Genomic DNA, 22,287 nt, shown 5'->3' on the forward strand with positions numbered 1-22,287 from the left:
CCACCTCGATTTAACCTCTTGCCAGTCAGTCGAGCTCTTCTATGGCCTAGTGTCTGCAGATAAGTACTTTAGACCCCAATTTTGTATTTTCGACACCCTGGGATGGCCTAATTTCAAAATTGGAGCTCGGAGATCAAAAGTTTCTAAAAGGCGGACACTTCTAATTAGCGGACACTAACCCCTTTCCCCGATGGTGTCCGCCGCTAGTTAGAGGTTCCACTGTAGTTGTTTTAGGGCCCGACCGACTATGAAATTCCAAAAATCGAAATAAAAATAAAATTGATTTTGGTAGTACATTTTCGTTTTCTTTGCTGCCAAATTTTTAAAATTGTGGTAGTTCTTCCAATGTTATAAGAATTTTATGTTCAATCTTTCATTTTATCCATGAATTCGAATTTTTTGTGTCTTTTTATTTTCTATTTCGCAATTTGTTTAAGATGTAGTAGTTTTTGCTGCATTTTTAGGAGATTTGAAAGTGAAATTCTACTTTTATTTTTATTTTTTCACCGACCGACCGACCCTCTTTTTTGGGCAGCTTGGCCCGTAAAACAACAAATTAAATTGGCCTCGCCTAATTATAAATAATATTGCTATACAAGTTCACAGGCCACTGTGCGAGCACATGGGCCTCTATGAACCGCTCTTTGTTCGGTTTACAATTTTCTTAAGATGGAGTTTTTTCCTAGGGCCCCCCTCTGACTTTGAATTTGAAGTTTGAACTTGAAGTTTCATTGCTTTACAGACTGCCGAATTTTCAAAATTGTGGTAGTTTTTCAAGGTTTTGAGAATTTTATGTTCAATTTTTCAATTTATCCATGAATTCGACCTTTTTGTGTATTTTTATTTTCTATTTCGCATTTTTGTCAAGAGGAAGTAGTTTTTGCTGCCTTTTTAGGAGATTTTATTGGTGAAATTCTACATTTATTTTGATTCTTTCGCCGACTGACCGACCCTCTTTTTTGGATAGCTTGGCCCGTAAAACAACAAATTAAATTGGCCTCGCCTTAAGTGGATTTAAAGTCATATGTAAAAGAATGAAGTATCCATATCTGGTAGAAAATTATATAATTGAAGGCTACCCCTAGGACTTCTTTTGACATTACGTCACTTTTTACAGTGGCTGATTGGATGTAAATGATATTGGGTAGAAAAAACCATAACAGCTTAATAAGTTTGACAATTTATTGTATTGCTGCATCTTAAATTTGTTGAAATAAGATTCTTATCCTAACACTGAACCAGCGAGAATAAGTTCTCTTAAAAGGTGTAAGTGACTTTGAGCAAAAATAAAATAAAATTTCACACTAGAGTGTTAATTATCATCACAGCAATAATTAGAGAATTAGGTTAATAAAAAGACTTTTATTTATTTAATCGGTGTAAATTTTTTATAGTATATTTGAAATTTTATTTTATCTAACCTTTTGTCAATTCTGCATTAGATTTATTAGCTTTCTAATATTATATCATGATATTGGCAGGGGGACAATATATTATGACTTTTCATCGTCCTTTATAAACGTTCCGGTAATTATATGGTGTTGTTATTCGTTTATTCTTTGTTAGCTCAGCCTCACATTAAGTTTTTCTTATGATATCCAGCTAAATACCTTGAAAATTTCTGGCCTTTATTTGAAGTTTTCATTCAAATTACTTTACAATGCAACCACTTGAAATTTTCTTTTCAACTAGATATTATTCTTAATCATAATCTACTTTCCTTCACATATTTTTAAGAACGAAACTCCAAAACGTACCAAATACCAGATACACGTTTTTTTATAAGAACAGGGCAATCGGTAGCCAAAATATTAAGAACAAGCTAAGAACATTTTAAGGCTTAGCGGACTCAAAAACACCCAATTTCTTAGGAAAATGGATACAAATACATAAAAAATGGGGAAAATAAGAACATGTTATGAACATTTTTAGGGTTGAAACTGAAAAAGTTAAGAACGAAACACCAAAATTTACCGAATGCAAACTATATGGGGAAAATAAAACTTTAAGAGGTTAGGCTCAAAAGTATATACGTCGAAGTTGACTTAAAATCTTTTATTTTAGAGGTTTAATAAATATGATTGAAAATGAATAAAATAGAAGAATACAGATCGTTAGTATCACCAATACCACAAGATATTTTTGAAAGTATTGCAGTGTATGTTGGATAAAACTAATATAAAGAAAGACGTCAACCACAAAGTACAGTAAGTTTACTTTATACATTATACATTTTAAAATTACCTTTTAGCCTTTCTCTATGCTTTAAAGATACTATTTGTGATGGTGCACTTCTTTTAAATGCTGACGAAGCAGAATTAACAATAGTGTGTACCTGCGTTGCGTAGAAGAGAGAAAGAAGTTCTTTGTTTTATTTGTTTAAAAATGCTGTGTAAAAAAAATTGTTGTAGAAACGTTACATGATTTCCCTTAAGTAAAGAAGTAGACTATGCTATAGTCTAAGACGAAAAATAAAGAACAACGCAAATTACAGTCGGGCGGAAATTTTGTCTCCGCGGGTGAATGTAAACACAGACTCTATTTTCCACCGCGCAACATATTACGTTTTATAACATACAACTATGTTATATCGTAATATCATAATAATATATTACACGGACGATAGCATCGTCTAGTAAAGAAGTGTTTATCCTTCGAGTCATTGGCATAAAAATTCGTTTCTTGCTTTACTGGGGCTTAACCTTTCACACATGTAGCAGAAAGTTTTACCTTTACGCTTTGTACGGTTGGTCCTACTTTAAAGGAACTGATTTTCGCGGGAACTAATTTTCGCGTTTTTGTGTACGTGTCCAGCAGCGCTATTTAACTGCGGTAATTTCCAAAGATGTTTTTTTATAAACCTACTCTGAGGACAGCACGGAGAGAATTTCAATGTGGTTTTAATACTCTAGAAAACAACTTTCTTTACTTGGTGAGGCTTGAACTGTTTAATGTTTTTTGTTCGTTTTGGATGAATTGAGTCGGACTGATTACTATCTGTTTATTGTTCTTCGTACACAACAACAAAACATTTTGAGATATCTTACGATCACTGCTGATCCGTAGATGTTTTTAATTTTCGAATAAAGAACGAATGGACCTATGAAACTCGAATGTGGATGGAGTACTCCTTTTGAAAACAATTGAGATAATTTTTTACGTAATGTATACACCTTTTCGACCGTACTCGCGCGGTCAGGCGCGTGCCACTTTTATCCCACTAAACTCGATCCAATCTTTTTTTGACAGATTTTTCTATTGTCTATAGGTCTGACAAAAGGACTGGGTCGGTTTTAGTGGGATAAAGCGGACAAAAAAGGCAATTGGCGGCTACGGTCGAAAAGGTGTATTGCTCGAGACAAGGTATTGCTAATTTTCTGGCTAACTACTGACGACAATTTATGAGATTTCCTTGGTTATAGAGGCAATTGTTAACAAGTATCTGATTCAAAACTCAAGAAATTAAGTTTTCTTTTCGCCTTATCCTTCTGGACTGGTCTAATCTCATTTGGTTGGCTAAAAGTGAGAAACATTGCTGACCTAAAAAATGTACTGTAGATTTACGAAAGTAATTTTATCAATCCCTTTTTTTCCCTTTGAATTTTCATCCATTTGATTTATGATGTTTCTTTGGAAGAATTATGAATTCAAAACATGATTTGATTTGAAAATGTTTACTTGTTTTTTTGCTCTATTGTTGCTTTTCCTGCACTTTCCAATATTGTGGCCGTTTTGTTTTGATTTTTCTCCCGCTCCTTACCCAGTCCCCCAAAAGTCAACGTGGACATATTTCCATACTAGAGAAATATGAAATATCGTTAATATTTGGATGCTCTCGAACAATCAAAACGCTTATGTTTTTTAGGCTCGGCAATAAATCACTTTAATCACTTTCTTTCACTTAATAGGATCCAATACCGGTTATTATTGTATTTGTTAACCGTTTCCTTCAGCTCCGATTGATTTTTTGCACACTATCCAGAAAGATGGAAGAAGCGGACCCTCCGATATCATCGGACCGGGCCCTATAGTTTCCTACCCCTTGATAGGGAAATCACAGTACCAGACATTGTACTCTGTGCTCGCGACACATCAGGGCCATGCTGTATCGATGATGATACTCGCACAATACGGGAGAACCTTGTGTTCTCTCAGGTACTGAACATATGAGTACCATCACCACACCACATTCAATGTCCGGTATATACCCCCATATTCTTGTATTAGAGTAATGGTATGAGTTGACCCGGGCCAAGGTACATTCACTTACAAAGTGAATCGTAACACCGAGTGGGAAGGGAACCCTGACCTTCAGCACGGAAGTCAAGAATGATACTTAAAACCAGAATTTTATCCAGAAAAACAGCGAAAACATCGAAAAAGATCAATAATTGTTTTAATTTCTGACTTCAAAATGAAAAAAGGAGACAAATGATGTCAACGCAGTGATCATTTTCCTTTGAGAAAACTGACGTCACGATAAATGTTCCTCGAAGAAGACCGCTACAGTGATTTTCTTTTTACTATGCAATTAAATATTAGATTATACAGTAATGCGTTATAATATTTAAATTGATTAAAATAAGTAGAGCTAGGAAATAGAATTTAAAATTTAAAAATAAAATTTAGAATCACGACACAAATAAATATAGTGTAAGAAAACTTAATAGCAATCATGTCGAAATGGCACAACCTAGCGGGTCATGTCAGCCCCAAAAGCAGAAGCAAAAGCAATGAAAAAAAGCCGGTTGAAAAATTAACTATGTGCAGTGTGGGCCCGTCGAGCCTGCTTTGAAAAAGTAACCGGAGTGCTGAGCAGCCACAAATGTTATGTTGATGCTTATAATTTTGGAATAATGGGGTTTGCAAGAAAAACTCGCTCAAGGGGAGTGAAATCATCCATTATAGTTTTTCAATATTCTGCCCCTTGACACCAGAACAACAAAACTAGAACAAGCATCAACCCCCCCCCCCCCTGGAAAATAGAACTTACCCCTCAACATTACAATCAATTACATAATGCTAAAATTAATATAAGATTTTTATTATTTTAATAAAAAATTTTTACCGCGATTGTTGAGGATATTAATTTTTCGAAGTATCAAACCCCCTGGATATCCACTCTAAAAAATTTGCTTAACCCCCTCGATATCCTCTCTTATAAAGATGCTTACCCCTGGATATCGTATTTTTTACTTGAAAAGACACTTTACCCCCTGGTTATCCGCTCCCTTGTAGATATTTAACCCCCTGGATATCCACTTTTGAACAAAAATCGTTAACCCCCTGGATATCGGATATCCTCAACAGGGGAGACACAGACTATTTCTGGAAAAGCCCATTACAGCATACTTAATACTTAATTCATCATAACATAAATATATAACATATTTGATTCTCAAAAAAGTTTCTCCCTAAGTTTCTTCCTTCCTTATTTTTCCTAAAGCTTATTATATTTTTTTCCCCTCAATATATCTCAAAAATACGCAAAAATTTCATTCAAACTCGGATTCCCCAGGGTCACTATGTATGCTCTCGGTAAATTAGCTTGAATTCGCTTCAAAAATATCTTAGAAATCGCTTGAGGAAGTATCTTTCGTAATATTTTTTTAATAATGTTTTTCTGACTTTTTTTCTGACTCTCCTTTATTTCTCTAAATTTCAATCAAACTTGGTTCTCCAAGGTCACGAAATCTGGTGTGTAAAAATGTTATGTGCCACTGTGCCACTCCTGCATAACCAGGTTGTTTCACAAAGTTTTATGCTCTCGATAAATTGAGTCCGCTCTAAAAATGTCCGCTCTAAACACTGTCCCTTTAATGTTTCAGATAATATTTTCTTAATCTAATCCCTTCGACTTCTCAAAAAGACACCAAAATTTCGATCAAGATCGGTTTGCTCAGATTCACGAAGTTTTTGGGTGAATGTAAATGTTCGTGTGCTAATCAATGTATTGCTCTCCGATTATTGTAGTTTTTATTTCTTAACCAAGTTTTTTGTAATTTTGTATGCTGTTGGTATATTAGCTTGAATCCACTTCAAAAAATTGTTAGAGATACCTTGAGAAATAAACGGCTGGACCATTGAATTAGCCTGCGAATGCCGTTTTGGAAAACCCAACATTCTAGCTGTACGTTGAAGATCTCGATTGACAAATTTTCTGCTATCTCTAATGAATGGATTAGGGTGATCAAAATGTGGTATCGATTCGTAGTTGCTCGATTTCAAATTATTGAAAAATTCCTTTTCAGTGATTTTACCCTCCGCAACATCTGTACGTAACGCTAATAAGGCTTTCATAAACAAAGCGTTAGCAGCCATTGTTGTCATGCCAACACCACCTAGGCCATAAACCATAACTGTGTTTTGGAGTGGAGCCAAAAATTGTGGTGAATTGGACGACGTCACACCACGAGCACAACTTCGTACAGATAAAATATCATATTCGATCCCCTCTTGACCTAGCTGGAGGAATGCCTTTGCATTAGATTCGAACATGTTTAATATGAGCTCAGGACTTATGTAGCGATCAAGATTGATGCTCGCTGCTCCAGCAACCAGCATTGTAAAATACTTAAAATGCTTACCATCGATGTAAACATCTTTTTCACCCAGTCGAACAATATGAAGCGAAACCCCTGTCAAATGGGTTCTGAAACTTTCTAATTTCGATTCAGGAATAATAGACATATCCACTTTGACCAAGAAGGTACATGTTCCACCAGCCATGGGTAACATAGTTTTCAGTAGATTGGATGATTGAAAGAGACTGTTCATTAAAGTTCGGTCTTCAGAGGGTGGTAAAACTTTCAGTTGACTCATACTTGGACCAAGTGAAAGATAAAGTGATTTCACATTCCTTGTGATAAACTCTTTGGTTTTGGTGTTCTGCAAGACAATGCGTGTTGCTGTTGCATCTTGATGGTCGTCGGTTGGTTTAACCAAGATTTTCCGGAGATGAAAGCCTTCTTCGATTTGACCTAACAATAACAAGGAAATACAGTGGAAACTCTTAAACTCGAACCTCTATAATTCGAATGCCCTCTTAACTCGAACAAGTATTTTTCGTTCTTTCTGTTAACAATGCCTTATAAACCTTATTCCATAACTCGAAATTTCCATAACTCGAACAAATTTGAGCTCCCCATGCGTATGTGAGCTAAAGAGACTTTACAGTATAAGTAAATTAGCTCTAAGCACCTTTTTGATTCGCGGAAAAAATGGTTGGAATGAACCATTCGGTTAGCTTATATAAGGGTCAAATAAGGGATATCAAGGGAAATGATTTTGAAAGACTTTAATCATTACCTCCATTCTCAGTCACCATTTCTTCAAGTGTTTGATCAGCATCAGGTAACATGTACCCGTTATCAAAAAACTCAACAAACGCACCTCCATAATCCGAACTAAACCCCATTTCCTCGATTTCATTTTGAGACACATTTCTACGTCGGAAATATTTAGTTCCAACAATCTCATCCATGATATTGTATGTAAGATCAGCTTCCTTGTGACCCCCTTCGAAATACATAAGGCTCTTTGCTGTATCATTTGATTTCAAACAAATATCTTTACCAGGGTTCAATATTTTTAGGATGTCATATCCGGCCAGTGCATGCGGGATAAGATACTTGCTGATAGAGTAAGACGCTGTTGGTAGTTTGAAACGACTTTCGATACCGAAAAGAGTTCCTATATCTTTAATCGATGCAAGCTGATTGGATAGCACAAATTTCAAAGCAGTAATAGGATACCGCATAGCAGCTGGAAAGTCAATTAATAATCGATAATAATGAGGCGAAGATTTTATATATTTTTGAATGTAGGAATCCATGCCTTGAGCTTGTAGGAAATATCTTCGAAGACTGTGATAGAATGCGTGGACAAAGGTTTTCTTCTTAGTGTAGTAGATTGGTACCGCTTCATTCATATGGATATAGGATGCTGATCCCTTCCAATTTGAAGCACCTCTGTAGCCGTCATGTATGTAGAGGACATTTTTGGCTTCTGGTGATTTGCTTTGAATGGAAGCACTACATAATGCAGCAGGACCTCCAATATAGATATCATATTTCTCTTCGTGTGGTAAAAGCGTTGGTCCTTCATCAATTTCGATTGCCACCGTGTTGTTTTCAAGTTGTCCCATAGCTTCAGGTGTAGATCGGCCTAAGTCGTTGGCGGTGGCAACCTCAGGGAAAATTTCCTGGTAAAACGATATCACATTGTCCGGTGCTGAGACAATTTCTGTCACGTTTTTTCTTGATTTTATTAACTCTTCGAGTTGTTGAGTAACATGTTTCCCTTGTTGCAAAGGTGTGACTTCTGTGGATTTCAAATGAAGAATTCCATGATGGAGAGGGTCGTCCAGGTCTTTCTGTGATGGTGATTCCATTTTCTGTTAACAGAAAAAAAGAAGAATCAAAAACCCTGTTAGTGGAGTCAGTTAGGTACGAAAAACATAACAATTGTGCAAGACAAAATCGTGAAATTTTGCATAGTGGCTCAAATGGGTCTATTTATGAAAATTTTCATGGAGACTGTGTCATGTTTCATTCCATGTCAGCATTTGTTGACAAACAAAAATGTCACTCCAAAACATGTCATAATATACACCGTTGAAAATATACTAACTGGCTTATACTAACTTCCGAATATGTACTCAATAAGAGTAAAACCAAAAAGAAGTTGGAAAAATGACGTCATCGTTTGAAATAAAATTTTGCCAAAAATCGAAAGTGTTTCAAAGTGTGAAATTTAACAACTTGTAATTACCTGTAGTAATTTTTTAATTTTGTGATTTTTTTTTGAATGTTGTAAAAAAAAATTCTTTTTGAATTTTTTTTACTATACTTGTGACCATGGTGCAAAGAAGACACCGAAACGTCAAATAATGAATAAAATTAAATTTTTAGTTTTCACTTTTTTTATCAAATTTATCTGGCCCAGCAAGAAATTTTTTCTTGTTTCAAACTCCTACATATTATATATCGTTGGAAAAATAATTAAAATCTGAACAACTTTCTTGCTTACAAAAATTACTGGAAATATACTCAATGAGAGTAAATATAAAAATGAGTTCAAAAGTTGACGTCATCATTCTTGGTATAATTTGTTAAATTGGCATGTGTTGTCGTTGAGTCGTATATAATAATGATTTAAAAATGTGTGTAAATAGATTTAGTGTCAAAGACTTCCCTATTAAGCCAATTTATATGTAAAAACCCCTTATATTTGCTTTTGAGGAGTGAATAAACTGATTGTAAGCCCGGGATACTCGATTTTGGAAACGACCGTACGTTCGGCCAAAAATCAGATCTCTAAAATCGGACCTTTACAGTGCAGGAAAATTCTGGCTGAAAATCGACCTTTATAGTGCAATTTTTCGAAATTTCTCAAATTTTACCTCAAAATTTGGTATTTTCTCAAATTTTACACCCTTACAGTGCACTTTTTCCCACTTGCTCACAAATCAACCCTTACAGTGCACTTTCCAAAGTCCAAAAAACCTACCCTTAAGGGCCGCACGTCCGGTAGGTCACTTACCTTGTAAGACAAAGAAACCAAAAAGAAATATCTTTTTTAACTAGAAACTGTCGTCTTCTGTCTACTGTTAAATATTTTCGTATAAGGCGTTTACAATCTAAAGTGTGCACTACTTTTGATACCACGCCTTCCTGGGAATTGGTCCAATTACGTTGATATGATATATTTTGTCACGATTTGCATAATTGTTGACTGACTCCACTAAGAGGCTAAAATTGGCTTGGAAATAATTTTGTCAATTTCTTTTTGAAAGAACATTTTTTTAAATTTGAGCAAGCTGCAAACGGATTTCGGTCATCAGATTTACCTACAGTTACTGAAATTATTATCTCGTTTTCGAATTACACAATTTTTGATATATTATAGAAACATCCAAAAATTTTGAAACCCTTCTGGTGCTTTTACTTTTTGAATTTTTAAATTTAAATGTTCTTAAAATGTTCTTATTTTCACCATTTTGTGAGTAGTTTTGTTCAATTTCTTCAGAAATGTGGTGTTTTTGAGTTTATAAATCCTAATTTTGTTCTTAACTTGTTTTTAATATTTTTGCCGTTGAAGCCTTATTTTCTTAATTTGTTTGTTCTTATGGAAAAAACATGTATAAAAATAAGTTTTACCACAAATGAACGAAATAGCCCCCCCCCTTCTTAGTGCAACTAGAATTAAACATTCCCACTGGTCATTTTGCATGGTTTTGGATACATTATGTGGCCCCCAAAACGTCGATGAAATCTAAAATTCCTCTCAAATCTAGAGGAAAAGATGTTTTACAAAGAACTTTTGCTGCATGCAAAACTTTAACATCTCTACTTTATTTACCGAAAGTTCTTTTTCAAAATTTTCAATTTCTACAATATTTTTCAATCGCTTTAAGATCGATAGCTTTTTTGTAATGGCTCCCAAAACTTCGGTTTGCATTTTTAGCGATTTCTCGAGACCTTTTTAAGATATAAATACCGTACATCCTGTGCCCAAGTTCAGGAGTTGCCATAAAGCCATTATGGTAATAACCGGGAGGGCACATTGCTATACATTGTAAGATATAAATACAAAATTTTGACTATATTTTGAAAATAATATTTAAAGGCTTTTGTGCATAAATTTGTTTGAATAGATTTTTAAAGTATGCCCCTGGTTGTTAAAACGCAGGTTTGGGGCCCCCAAAACGTAGGTGTAGTTAAAGTCTGTCTCAAAATAATTTGCAGCTGGAGAAAAAAATGGCTGTAACGATTTTTTGCTCCTTTAAAAGATATTCGTGAGTGGAATATTATCAAGTAAAAAAATTGAGAAAAAAAAGGAAAATGAAAATGAAAAATGAAGAAGAAAAAAATCAATCTCTTGTAGAAATGTGGTATAATTACCATTTTAGAGTCAACCAGCAATAAACTTTGTTTGATATCTTTTGATTGAATGAATATTTTTGAAAAATTTTTTGACAGTGATGATGATCGAAGATTGAAGAATCACTCCTACACAAATTTTGCGCCCCCTTGGCTACGCTACTGTAAAAGTGTGTGTAATAGCAGGACTCTTTACGGAAAAATATAGACCGCTAGAGAAACATAACAACGTATTTCACCTGTATTGGATCGCGAACGTCACAACCAGTTAATAAATATGTGTTCCAAAAAATTAAAAAGTTGAAAACATTACTAAAATTTTCCTGTAGGGATCGTCTCCAAATGTTGTACCATTTTTATATGTGTGACATACGCATCGGTGCGTATCGAAGTTGTATATAGAGCCACAATTAAATTGGAAATAATTGATCAATTTATTTTTTAATGAGCGGATTTTTAATTTGAGCACAAGCTGCAAACGGATTTTTTATAAGAGGAACTGGAATGTCAATCAAGCTAATGACGTTAACGACCTAAGGGCGGTCTCAACAGTTTTTTTGGTTAACCTTTTTTGCCTGAAGAAAAGATTACTTCATAAAAAAGTTTCGCACGAACAAAAAAAAAGTTGAGGGAAGTTCTACTTTTTTCATCCATTACGTCAATTTCGACCAATGGAATTGCTTCATTTTTTAACCGACCAATGACCTTACAAAAACGACAAAAAAGTTTTCGCTCATGTCGCGTGAAAGTGGAGACCATTGGAGACCGGCCTTTAACTTGTCTAAATCATAAAAATGTTTTGTTGATAGAATGATGACAGAATGATGTAAGTCTAGGAAAGAAAAGAACTCTTACTTGAGAAAGTATATAATTACCTTTGTTTCTTGGGCGTAGGCACGAAACAGCTTGGAATGTTGTAACAGTGAACTTCGATTACTTACAGCCCTCACTAACCGGTCATTCTTGTATTAATAGAGCTCACTAATTAAAGAATTTCTTTTTTAAATTAGCATCTATTGAATTTGTGCAAGCTGCAACGATTAGAAAGTCATCAGCTTAATTACCATGAAAGTAATAAAAATAGATGGAGAGACAACGAACGCCTTTTCTTTTATTCTGAATTTGAACATAACCATTTTGATCATTACTACGTCTGTCTTTTTTTCAAAGATCTTTATGTTTTTGAAGTGGATTACGGGTATATTTAGTCTTTTTATTCGAAATAAGACTAGGAAAAATGATTTTTTTGAAAATTATGTTAATCACGAAAACTTGCTCCCCGAAGGTTATAAGACAATGATTCCCAACGTTTCCGGCGTATAAATACATATGTGAAATTGGCATTGAAATACGCGCTGTTTTATAAATGCGTGGACCTGTCTGAATGATAGAAAGGTGCCCAGTAGTAAAACTTCAAACTAATTCAATGGAAGACAGAATCAAGTAAAGCAGAGCCAAATTTGGAGGTTCTTGGATCACTTGTTGACTAAAAATGGTCAAAAAACGGTCAAAATCTAAAAAAAAAGGTGGATTTTTGTCAAATTTTTGCATTTTTTTTTTGACTTTTTAGCATAAAATCTCGCTGAAAAGACTCACTTTTGATTTTTTTTGCTTGACCATGAAGCCCAGTCCAATTCCTACGAGTGGGACCAAAAGTGACGATTTCTAACTCAAACTGGGCATTACCTCGCCCTCCTACATAGCCAATGACCAATATACTTGTCATTGGCACTTAAAGAGTTAATCTTTTGAGTTTAAAAATGTTCTTAAAATGTAATTATTTTCTCCATTTAGTCAGTATTTTTTTCCATCTTCCTAAGAACTTGGGTGTTTTTGAGTCTGTTTGTATTAACGTGTACGCGCACGTGTACTGACGCGATCTCTCACGTTCAATTATCAGGTCTAAGGTAGCGGTCAAAAAAAGACCCTTTGTAGTAAGCTCTATAAAAGTACACCCTTACAGCGATTTGGCGGGTCCCAAAAAACGGATCCTTAGGCAACACCTGCCGTCGGTCAGACCATATGAGTGACCATAAAATGAAAGGAACTCTTACGTCTAATCACCAGGGCTAAGGTAGCAGGTCAAAAAGTATCTTCTAGAGAGAGTGAAGAACATTCTAAACAATTTTAAAAAGCTTTTTCACATTAAATTGACACGAATGTGGAGCAATATTGGTTGAGAGAAGGAGAGAAAAACAATTTTTTCGTTTATTCAGCACGAAATCGAACATAATAATATAACAATAGGAGACATATGTGTCTGATATACAACGGGAACATTTATGTGAAACTAAAACCTTTAGTATAGAAGCCAGAAAATGGGCTTACTTTTAAACGCAGAATGTGAAAAAATGACTAGGGAGATACAGAATGGTTCATGCCGACAGAACGAAAACTTCAATTTCTAAACACTTGGTTCGCTACAGTGAGCCCTAGCGAGTCTAGCACGTCTGTCTATTTAATGAACACATAACAACCCATAAATAAATGGATAATGCCGACAATCAAGACAAAAAAATATTTTAAATCTTCGAAAGATGAAGGCATGAAAATAAAGCCATAGGGTCGTAAAAAGGCGTAAAATCATAGTATTTGAAACAAAGGTAACCGAAAATGCTACACGCTTTTTTTATAAGAATACACTTTATAAGAATAATCATCATGAAAATGGCCAAAATATTAAGAATATCGTAAGAATATTGCCATCATGAAAATTTTCAATTTTTTTATATGAATATATTTCTGCTTCTGTTTTTGAATTACTTTTCAATGTTTTTGAGACTGTGACTGGTAAAATCTAAAAATTATCCTTAAGAATATTTTAAGAATGATTTCGTCCAAAAAGTTAAGAAGATTCCTGACGAAATGGATTTACACCATTCTTATAAAAAAAGCGTGTATTCTCAAGGTTCCATTGTAATTTTTTAAGATAAACTTATTCATGTGATGGCATTTGGCTATAATTTCTCAGTGTTTATCTGATCAGTAATTCTGACTTGTTTTCGTATCTTAGAATTTCCAATTTCTCTTGCAAACGCAAGCGGCAAGCTTTTGACATATGTATTTGAGTAGGATTTTACCCGCTTTATAATCAACCATTTCAAATTTGGAATGACATTCTTCTCTTTTAAATCCCAGACATAGTTAGCAAGAGTTGTTTTATTTTTGTACCTTAAGGGAAGAAATTTTCGCGGAACTTAATTTCGCGAATCAGAGTTTCAAAATGGCAAATTTTGCGATTGAGAAGAAGCTATCAACTTAGATTAACTTTTAGCCATCACGGAGTTGTTTATATTTGTTTATATTTGATAAAAAAATACACGTTATAATGCTTAAAAATCAATTGTGTCCATCTTTTTTGGTAATACCTGGTCAAAAACAACAAAATAAAAGAAAAAGAAGGAAAAAATCGAATTTCGCGGAATTTAATTTCGCGATTTAACAATTTTGGTGTATTTCGTGGAATTTAATTTCGCGAATTACACCCAAATTCGCGAAATTGAATTCCGTGAAAATTTCTTCTCGCGAAAATTTCTCCCCTTAGGTATTTAGCGTTGTTAATCGATAGTTTGTGGCCGTAATATCGTTGCTTAAATTCTTGTTCTGTTAGACCAATGTAGACTTTCTTCTCGTGGTTTGGGGTCGTGATTTCACATTTGTAGATTTCTCAACTTATTTGAATGACACTCCTAACTAGTAACAGTGTTGGAAATAAATTGTCCTGGAAATTGATAAAACATATTTGATATAAAAATTATTCAAGGCAAGACTCTTATGTGTTTTTTTCTGAAGGTCTGGGTTTATTGAAGTTACACGCTTTTTTTATAAAAATGGTGTAAATCCATTTCATCATGGATATTCTTAACTTTTTTTGGGAAAATTATCCTAAAATATTCTCACAGCAATATATAGTTCATTTAACCCACATCACGATGAATAATCTTTTGCTCACCGAATCAAAGTTTTACACCTTATCTCTTTTTTCAATTACAACAATTGGAAATTTACCGACATTAGATTTTTGACCAGATAAACTACATGCGATGTCTTAAATTTCTCTACAATCAACTTTCTCTAATTGGAGTATTTTTGTAGGTGGAACTAAAACATCGATTCCTTCCTGGAAAAAAAACCTTATGAAAGTTAGTCAAGTTGGTCCAGCATTTAATGGTTTTAGGAATTCCGTAGATAGACTTGTATGTGCCAATTTTACTTTGACTGTTGATGGCACTCGGATGATGCCGAAACGTTTAAAGAACAATCTTATGAAAAACCAAAGAAATGCGAAAATGTGAATACTGTATATGGGTGAAGATCAGAGATCTGGCTGCAAGGAGAGCAAGTGTTGAAAATACTAAATAAAATGAAAATGAAACATAAAAATTAGTATTTTTATAATTATACGGAAATAAAGAACGAACTTACAATTGTTATGCGATGTTTTATGCTGGCGCAATCCAAAGGTAATGGCGATCTACTTTATAGAAATTCTTAAAAGAATTTTCAAAGACATTTACTTTCGCAAAAATCGATTTTTGGACCTACCCCGGTGGGGTGGAGGTCCTATAAATTAACCCGTGTTCGTTAGTTAGTTAGTTAGTTCGTTCGTTCGTTAGTTACCAACTTTTCTCGAGATTGGCTCATTCAATTTTTCTGATTTTTTGCACAAAGGTGCATTACTATAAACCCTCGAATGTGACGGAGCCCGATTTTCGAAAAAAAAATTTTTCCGGCCGGTAGAACCGGAAATGTCCCGAAAAAAGCGGTTTTTTGAGATTTTCTCGAGATTTTATCATTAGTTTTTTGCGATTTTTTGCACATAGACGCACATTAGTACTGCCGAAAAGGTGTCGAAAACCGTTTGCCGAAAAAAAATTTTTTCCGGTCTGTAGAACCGGAAATGTGCCGGAAATCGTCGTTTTTTTCACATTTCCGTCACATTTTTTCAACTTATTTAATTGTTTCTTTACAGAAAAATGTTCTTTATGATGATGCCCAAAACTTAGCATTGTTTGATTTCCAAAAAAATCATCCTTTGAATCCGGAACTCCTTAAAAATCGCCGGAACAGCCGAAAACCGGCGTAAAACGGTTTTCCTTCATTTTTTCAACTTATACTCGACAGATTTCATGATTTTTTGCACAATGATGTAAAATGGCAATGCCCAAAATGTGACAGAGCCCAATTTTCGAAAAAGAAATTTTTCCGGCCGCTAGAACCGGAAATGTCCCGAAAAAAGCGGTTTTTTGAGATTTTCTCGAGATTTTCTCATTAGTTTTTTGCGATTTTTTGCACATAGATGCACATTAGTACTGCCGAAAAGGTGTCGAAAACCGTTTGCCGAAAAAAATGTTTTTCCGGTCTGTAGAACCGGAAATGTGCCGGAAATCTTCGTTTTTTCACATTTCCGTCACATTTTTTCAACTTATTTAATTGTTTCTTTACAGAAAAATGTTCTTTATGATGATGCCCAAAACTTAGCATCGTTTGATTTCCAAAAAAATCATCCTTTGAATCCGGAACTCCTTAAAAATCGCCGGAACAGCCGAAACCGGCGTAAAACGGTTTTCCTTCATTTTTTCAACTTATACTCGACAGATTTTCATGATTTTTTGCACAATGATGTAAAATGGCAATGCCCAAAATGTGACAGAGCCCAATTTTCGAAAAAGAAATTTTTCCGGCCGCTAGAACCGGAAATGTCCCGAAAAAAGCGGTTTTTTGAGATTTTCTCGAGATGAATGATTGATTAAAGTGTCGATATTATTTTTCTTTCACCGTTAAACATCGATGCGTTTCTTAATTGCTTTCTCCGTTCCAATAGATATATAAATCGAAATTTAAAATTATACATTACTTCCATTAAATTCTAATTATTCGTTTTATAAATAGGTAGGTCCATTAAAGTATTACTTGTTTATTTATATTTTACATGTTTTTTTTTTTATAAGCAAGTGTATGCCCCTTGTGTATGCTTAAGTTCTCAAAGGATCCAGGCATAGTTTATGCTTATTATATGCTTAAGAATTATGCTTATGATTCACCCCAAGCCAAGTTTTTTAATGAAATTTCAGAAATTTTGTAAAAAAATTGTTCAGATTTTGGGAGCAGTGGAATGTAGCTAGCCATGGAATGTCCTATTTTTTACTTGACCTCTACCAAACCAGATAAAAATGACCACTTGAAAAATATTTTAGGCTGACATATATGCTCATGTTATGCTTAGGAATTCTGCAAATCTGAGCCTTCATATGCTTATAAGCGTTATGCTTATAAAAAAAAAACATGTACATTTAAAAATAAATTTCTCCTGACTTTTTATTTAGGCCATTTAGTAATTCACCTTGGCTTTTGTAAACGTTTTGGGATTGCTAAGCAGGTAGCCAGGGTCAAAATAATTCTAAACTAAACTAAAATAATTCGAATAAAGGCAAAATTTAAAGGTAAAATATTCCATTTCATGAAAAAAAAAACTTTCAAAAAAAATTGTTTGGGGGGCTAAGCTACCCCTAGCCCCCTCCCCTGTAGTTACGACACTGTAATTATTGAAAAGTATTATGAGCAAAATTCATTGCCGTAGAGTGTACTACGAAACGATAAACGTGAGATACTCTGGTATAGACTAGTTTGAGTTCGAATTAACAAGAGTTGACTAAAATTATTGAAAAGTATTATGAGCAAAATAAATATGATGTCTATAAAGTACAATACATATTGCTAAAAATTGTATAATACCAATGGGTAAAACAAACCATTGTGGAGTTTCAAAAAATAAAAATCCAGTGGCAAGTGCGAGAAGTTTCATGGTTGCTCCAAAAGTGGATCGTACACCATCTATTGTGCAAGATTTGTCTGGAGTAACAGTTGTGAACAAGAGAACTTTTCCTGATGATTGGGCATGAAAGTAAATCCAACATTTGATTAACATACCAATCACTAGATAAGTGATTTGTTCTGGAAACGATGTGATATTGAATAGCCTCGGTAACATTAACACAATAAAAGCCACTAATGCAAATATGGATGATGATACATAGAAATAATACATTCTTTGTACACCTTGGAGAAAATCACATTTAACTAGGACGATGATAAAAGCATATGCAGCAAACCCTGAACATAAATGCATCCATGATAAAAAAGTAATCTCCCAGTGGAATAGAGACATTGCATACATGGAAATCATTGAAAGTAAGCAACCTGTAGCGTACCTAAAAAGAAAAGGAAGAAAGTTGTTCACGTTAGGAACTTCAATTCATAATTACACAATAGCAATGTCACACCCCCTTCTCATGGGCCCGGTAAGGTTTTCAGCCAGTTGGGGAGGAACTTGATGGGGATTGCCCGGGGGGGGGGCACTCGATCTGAAAACGACCATACGTTCGGCCCAAAATTTGGCTTCTAAAATCGGACCCTTACAGTGCAGTGAATTTCCATGAAAAATCATACCCTTACAGTGCACATTTTCAAAATTTCTCGCGCGTAAGGGCGAAAATTTTTGCAATTTTCCAAGAAAATGTGGAATTTTTCCTCCAAAATTGACCAATTTTGTGCCAATTTTACCAAAAAATTGGCCTTTTATCACAATTTCCTACCCTTACAGTGCAGTTCAGTGCAGTTTTGTAATTTCCTACCCTTACAGTGCACTAGCTGAACTATGAAAAACCTACCGTTAAGGGCCGAACGTCTGGTAGGTCATTTACCTTGAGTGCCCCCCCCCCGGGGGATTGAAATTCCAATGTGATAGCTTTAAAGCGAATGGTTTTTAAATTCAAATTTTGCTGACCTGATTACGCCATAAGTAATAACAAGTGATACAATATCTACTTGTATTAATTCCATGATGCTGAATTTGCTGCCAAAGGCATCTTCGGTTTTTGACGGAGAAAGCTCTTTGACATCTTCTTGTTTCTCTGGTGTTTCCATTTCATTTGTGTTCTCGTATTCCTTCTTCAAGTGATCTAATTCTTTTGATAGATCAGCAACAAAAAAGTACGATAAAATGAAAATAACAAAACCAATTAAAGATAGCACAACATTTAATGCATTATATTTGTCAATTTTCCATCTTCCAAGTTTGATGTTAACCCATGAGAAAAATACCGGCATTCCTGGGCCAACGTTTATGCCAACTGAAAACCAAATTTCGTACCATCCAAACACGTCAATCAATTCTTTGTCTTTATAGCATCTTCTGAATTCACCTTTAAATAGAAGAAAGATAGTTATTGTCATAAAATATCACTGATTGACTTAGTCAATCGTCAATAAAAATATAGAGGTTAGATGGAAAGAAGTCATAAAACTCTTTAGAAATTTCTTTCAAATTGGACTCCTTTGATTACAAATCATTGATAGCAAAAATCAGTCGAGATATAGATTATAAGAACTAAAGTAAAGCTATTTTGTCCAACGGAACCTCGTATTTTTAGGTAAAATGCGAACTTTTTTCGAGTAAATGAAAAAGAAAATCAAAAATGAACCAATAGCAGCTTCTGTTATTTAATCTTTTACTGAAGATGTATGGAAGGATTTATTTATTTAATATTTTCAAGTAATTTTCATTTTATCGGGAAACTTTCGAGAGGTAAACAATCCTTTGTTGTTTGTGGAAGTTTCTTTGCTATAAATATCTTTAGATCTAAATAGCAGCTGCCTCAAAATTTTGATAGAATCTAGTTGAAAGATTGGCATTAGTAAATATGTGAAAACCAATAAAAGTTGCCAAAAATTCCTTGAGCAGCGGATATTTCAAATTCGATATTCTGTGCATTTTCTTGCAAGGGGTTCTTATGTTTTATCAACAAAACTGTCATCACAAAATGAACAATTTGAAAGAGTTACATTCTATATTTAATTCTATTCCAGACTTATACTTATACACGTTTGTTTCTCTTAAATAAATACACGTACCTTCGTGCATACTTAAGATCTGACACGAAAATTAATTTAAATTGGTTTATGGCCAAGTTTCATGCTCTTATATGTAATTTTCTCGAGATAGGTAGAGAAATCTATATCCACTTAATATAGTGTGGTCGTGTTACAAAAATACAGGCTGTTTGTAGGAAAAAATAAGATCTAGCTGAAACTTTCTCCAGACCTTCTCTATAGGATGCTTATACCTCAGGAAAAAATCCCCTAAAATCGCACTGGTGGAACATCCCTTTTTTGGGCAATTTCTATTTCCCCCAGGCAAAATCCTAAGGGCGAAATTTTTTGAAAATTTCAAACTCATTTTCAGACATTATCAAGTATACCATTCAAAAGCTCTCGAAAAACTATATAGAAGACTTTTAAACGGTTATAGCCGATTTCCTTACCTAACTCGAGACATTGCATGCGCAAGTTCCACTTTTCCCCACATTTTGGTCTAAAATTGACCATATATAGCATCTTCTGCGTGAATTATCTTGAGTTAGGTAATGAAATTTTGGCCTTAGGGTTTTGCTAGGGTTTTGCCTGGGGAAAAAAGAAATGTCCCAAAAAAAGGATGTTACACCAGTGGGATTTTCGGGGATTTTTTCCTGAGGCATAACCATCCTATAGAGAAGGTCTGGAGAAAGTTTCAGCTGGATCTTATTTTTTTCCCTTAAATTATGCTAGACAACCCCACTAATAGTCCTCTATATCGTTCTTTGAGATCTTCCGAAAGTATAATTGGTTTTGGGTTTTATTGACTTTTGAGATCTCCCCAAATTTTCAGGGCTAGGGGGTTTTGCCTGTGACGTCAGTTTTTTTGGTCCTAAAAAGTTTTCCTAGTCCTTAGCAGAAACCCCCTCGTGAAAAATGCTTTGAAATGGACCAGGTTTAGGTGTCACATAAAAGCTGTCACGGGTCCTAAGGATTTTCCCCTCTTACTTTATAAAAATGTGTTTGAAATACGTGAATGACACACCTCCTAGTGATGTTTGTAATGCTTCATTCAATCCACATAACAATCGACCAATAAGCAATAACCATATGTTAAAATTTAGAGAGTACATTAAATTCCCTACACAGATTGCAAACAAATTAACCAGAAAAGCATATCGTAAATTTCTCGTGACGTCTGTATACCGTCCGAGAAGTAATCCACCAAAAAACTGTCCGACTGCATTAAACATTTCCGAAATACTGAAATAAGTTCGGGCAGTTTGATCATCCATTCCAAACGATTCAGCAAGGTAATACATAAGTGATACTAAAACAGCATTTGATTCCAAACCATAAAGTAACATTAAGAAATAGCCGACATATTTTGTTCGTTCGCGTCTTTTGATCCATTCTTTATAAGCTTTGCTTTCTTCCATTCTCTTACCTTCAATAAACACTGTTTTTTAGTCTGGATATCAAAGATGTAAATTATTTTCTTATTTTGATGTTTCTGCTTTTTACTGCAGAAAACTTTAAAGTCTTGAAACAACTTTCATCAAAATAAAACATAAGCAAGTTGCAGTTTAATTGTTAAACCAATTCGCCTTAGAGAAATCTCAACAAAACAATTCTTGTCACCAATGAAAAGTTTCAAAAGTTTTCTGCAACTTTCTCTGTCTAGGCAGTGTACTAATTTTGTTCATAGGATCAAAATTTATGCGGCTCTGTTCAAATGCGTGAAAAGCTTTCTTTCGTTAAAACACGTTAGAAATTATCCTATCAAATTAAGCACAAATTTTTCTTCTGTTGCCCCGAAGGGGCTTTTGTTGCTTCACGTAAGTCAACCTGCTTGCAAGAAAAATGTGTATTTCTAAACTGTTTATTTCTTGTTTATATTTCGTGGTCACACGGCAGTACGCGGCCTCATTTACTAGGATTCACTATTGTCGTCTTTATTTCATTTAGAGTTTGCTTCTATAGTAACTAAAGAAAATTTTAAGAATTTTCTCTCTTTTGTTTACGCATCATAAAACACACATGAAAGAAGTCTTTTTGGGTTGGTGTCACGAGAAGTTCTTTTCGGGTTGGTGTAATGTACACGCTTTATTTTATAAGAATGGTGTAAATCCATTTCATCATGAATATTCTTAACTTTTTTGGGAAAATCATCTTAAAATATTCTTACAACATCATTCTTAGGTTAGGATAATTCCATGATGGTGATATTCTTAGTATTATTCGCATCATAAAACATACATGAAAGATAAAAGGATTCACGAGAAGTTTTTCTCGGTTTGGTGTAATGCATCATGCTCTATTTCACCAACACAAGAAAAAATATGTGTGTCCCATGGTTTCTTTTTTTTGTTTTTGTTTCATGGGGTATAAAGTGAAATACCCAAAAGACATCCCTGGGACAAAAGTCAGATGTCGTTTTTATTGGTAAAAAGAATAATTTGGGTGGAGGTTGTCTTTGGGTCTGCAATGAGATTATAAGAATTCACTTTATAAGAATGTTCATGATGAAAATGAACAAAAAATTAAGAAT

At 34.3% G+C, this 22,287-nt stretch overlaps 2 protein-coding genes across 2 annotated transcripts; both read right to left on the reverse strand.

Annotated features, from left to right (window-relative positions):
* Positions 1-4,973: 4,973 nt before the first annotated feature.
* Positions 4,974-11,837, reverse strand: LOC136818579 (uncharacterized). Its single transcript, XM_067074907.1, has 3 exons — positions 11,759-11,837; positions 7,309-8,395; positions 4,974-6,980 (listed from the first exon to the last, which is right to left on the reverse strand). The coding sequence occupies exons 2-3, from the start codon at positions 8,390-8,392 to the stop codon at positions 5,977-5,979; spliced, it is 2,088 nt and encodes a 695-aa protein (XP_066931008.1). The 5' UTR covers positions 8,393-8,395; positions 11,759-11,837; the 3' UTR covers positions 4,974-5,976.
* Positions 11,838-17,536: 5,699 nt separating this feature from the next.
* LOC136818589 (uncharacterized) lies at positions 17,537-21,567 on the reverse strand. The gene is made up of 3 exons (XM_067074920.1): positions 20,782-21,567; positions 18,670-19,087; positions 17,537-18,094 (listed from the first exon to the last, which is right to left on the reverse strand). Exons 1-3 carry the CDS (start codon positions 21,173-21,175, stop codon positions 17,542-17,544), a joined length of 1,365 nt encoding a protein of 454 aa, XP_066931021.1. The 5' UTR covers positions 21,176-21,567; the 3' UTR covers positions 17,537-17,541.
* Positions 21,568-22,287: the final 720 nt, after the last annotated feature.

Source organism: Clytia hemisphaerica, unplaced genomic scaffold (assembly GCF_902728285.1).
Source record: "Clytia hemisphaerica strain Z4C2 unplaced genomic scaffold, Clytia hemisphaerica genome assembly, whole genome shotgun sequence".
NCBI lineage: Eukaryota > Metazoa > Cnidaria > Hydrozoa > Leptothecata > Clytiidae > Clytia > Clytia hemisphaerica.

Coding starts and splice junctions, on each gene's coding strand:
- LOC136818579 (XM_067074907.1), bottom strand. CDS start 8,392: ATGGAATCACCATCACAGAAAGACCTGGACGACCCTCTCCATCATGGA. Junction 6,981..7,308: donor AATGGTGACTGAGAATGGAG/GTAATGATTAAA, acceptor TGTTATTGTTAG/GTCAAATCGAAGAAGGCTTT.
- LOC136818589 (XM_067074920.1), bottom strand. CDS start 21,175: ATGGAAGAAAGCAAAGCTTATAAAGAATGGATCAAAAGACGCGAACGA. Junction 19,088..20,781: donor ATTACAAACATCACTAGGAG/GTGTGTCATTCA, acceptor TTCTATTTAAAG/GTGAATTCAGAAGATGCTAT. Junction 18,095..18,669: donor ATTACTTATGGCGTAATCAG/GTCAGCAAAATT, acceptor TTTTCTTTTTAG/GTACGCTACAGGTTGCTTAC.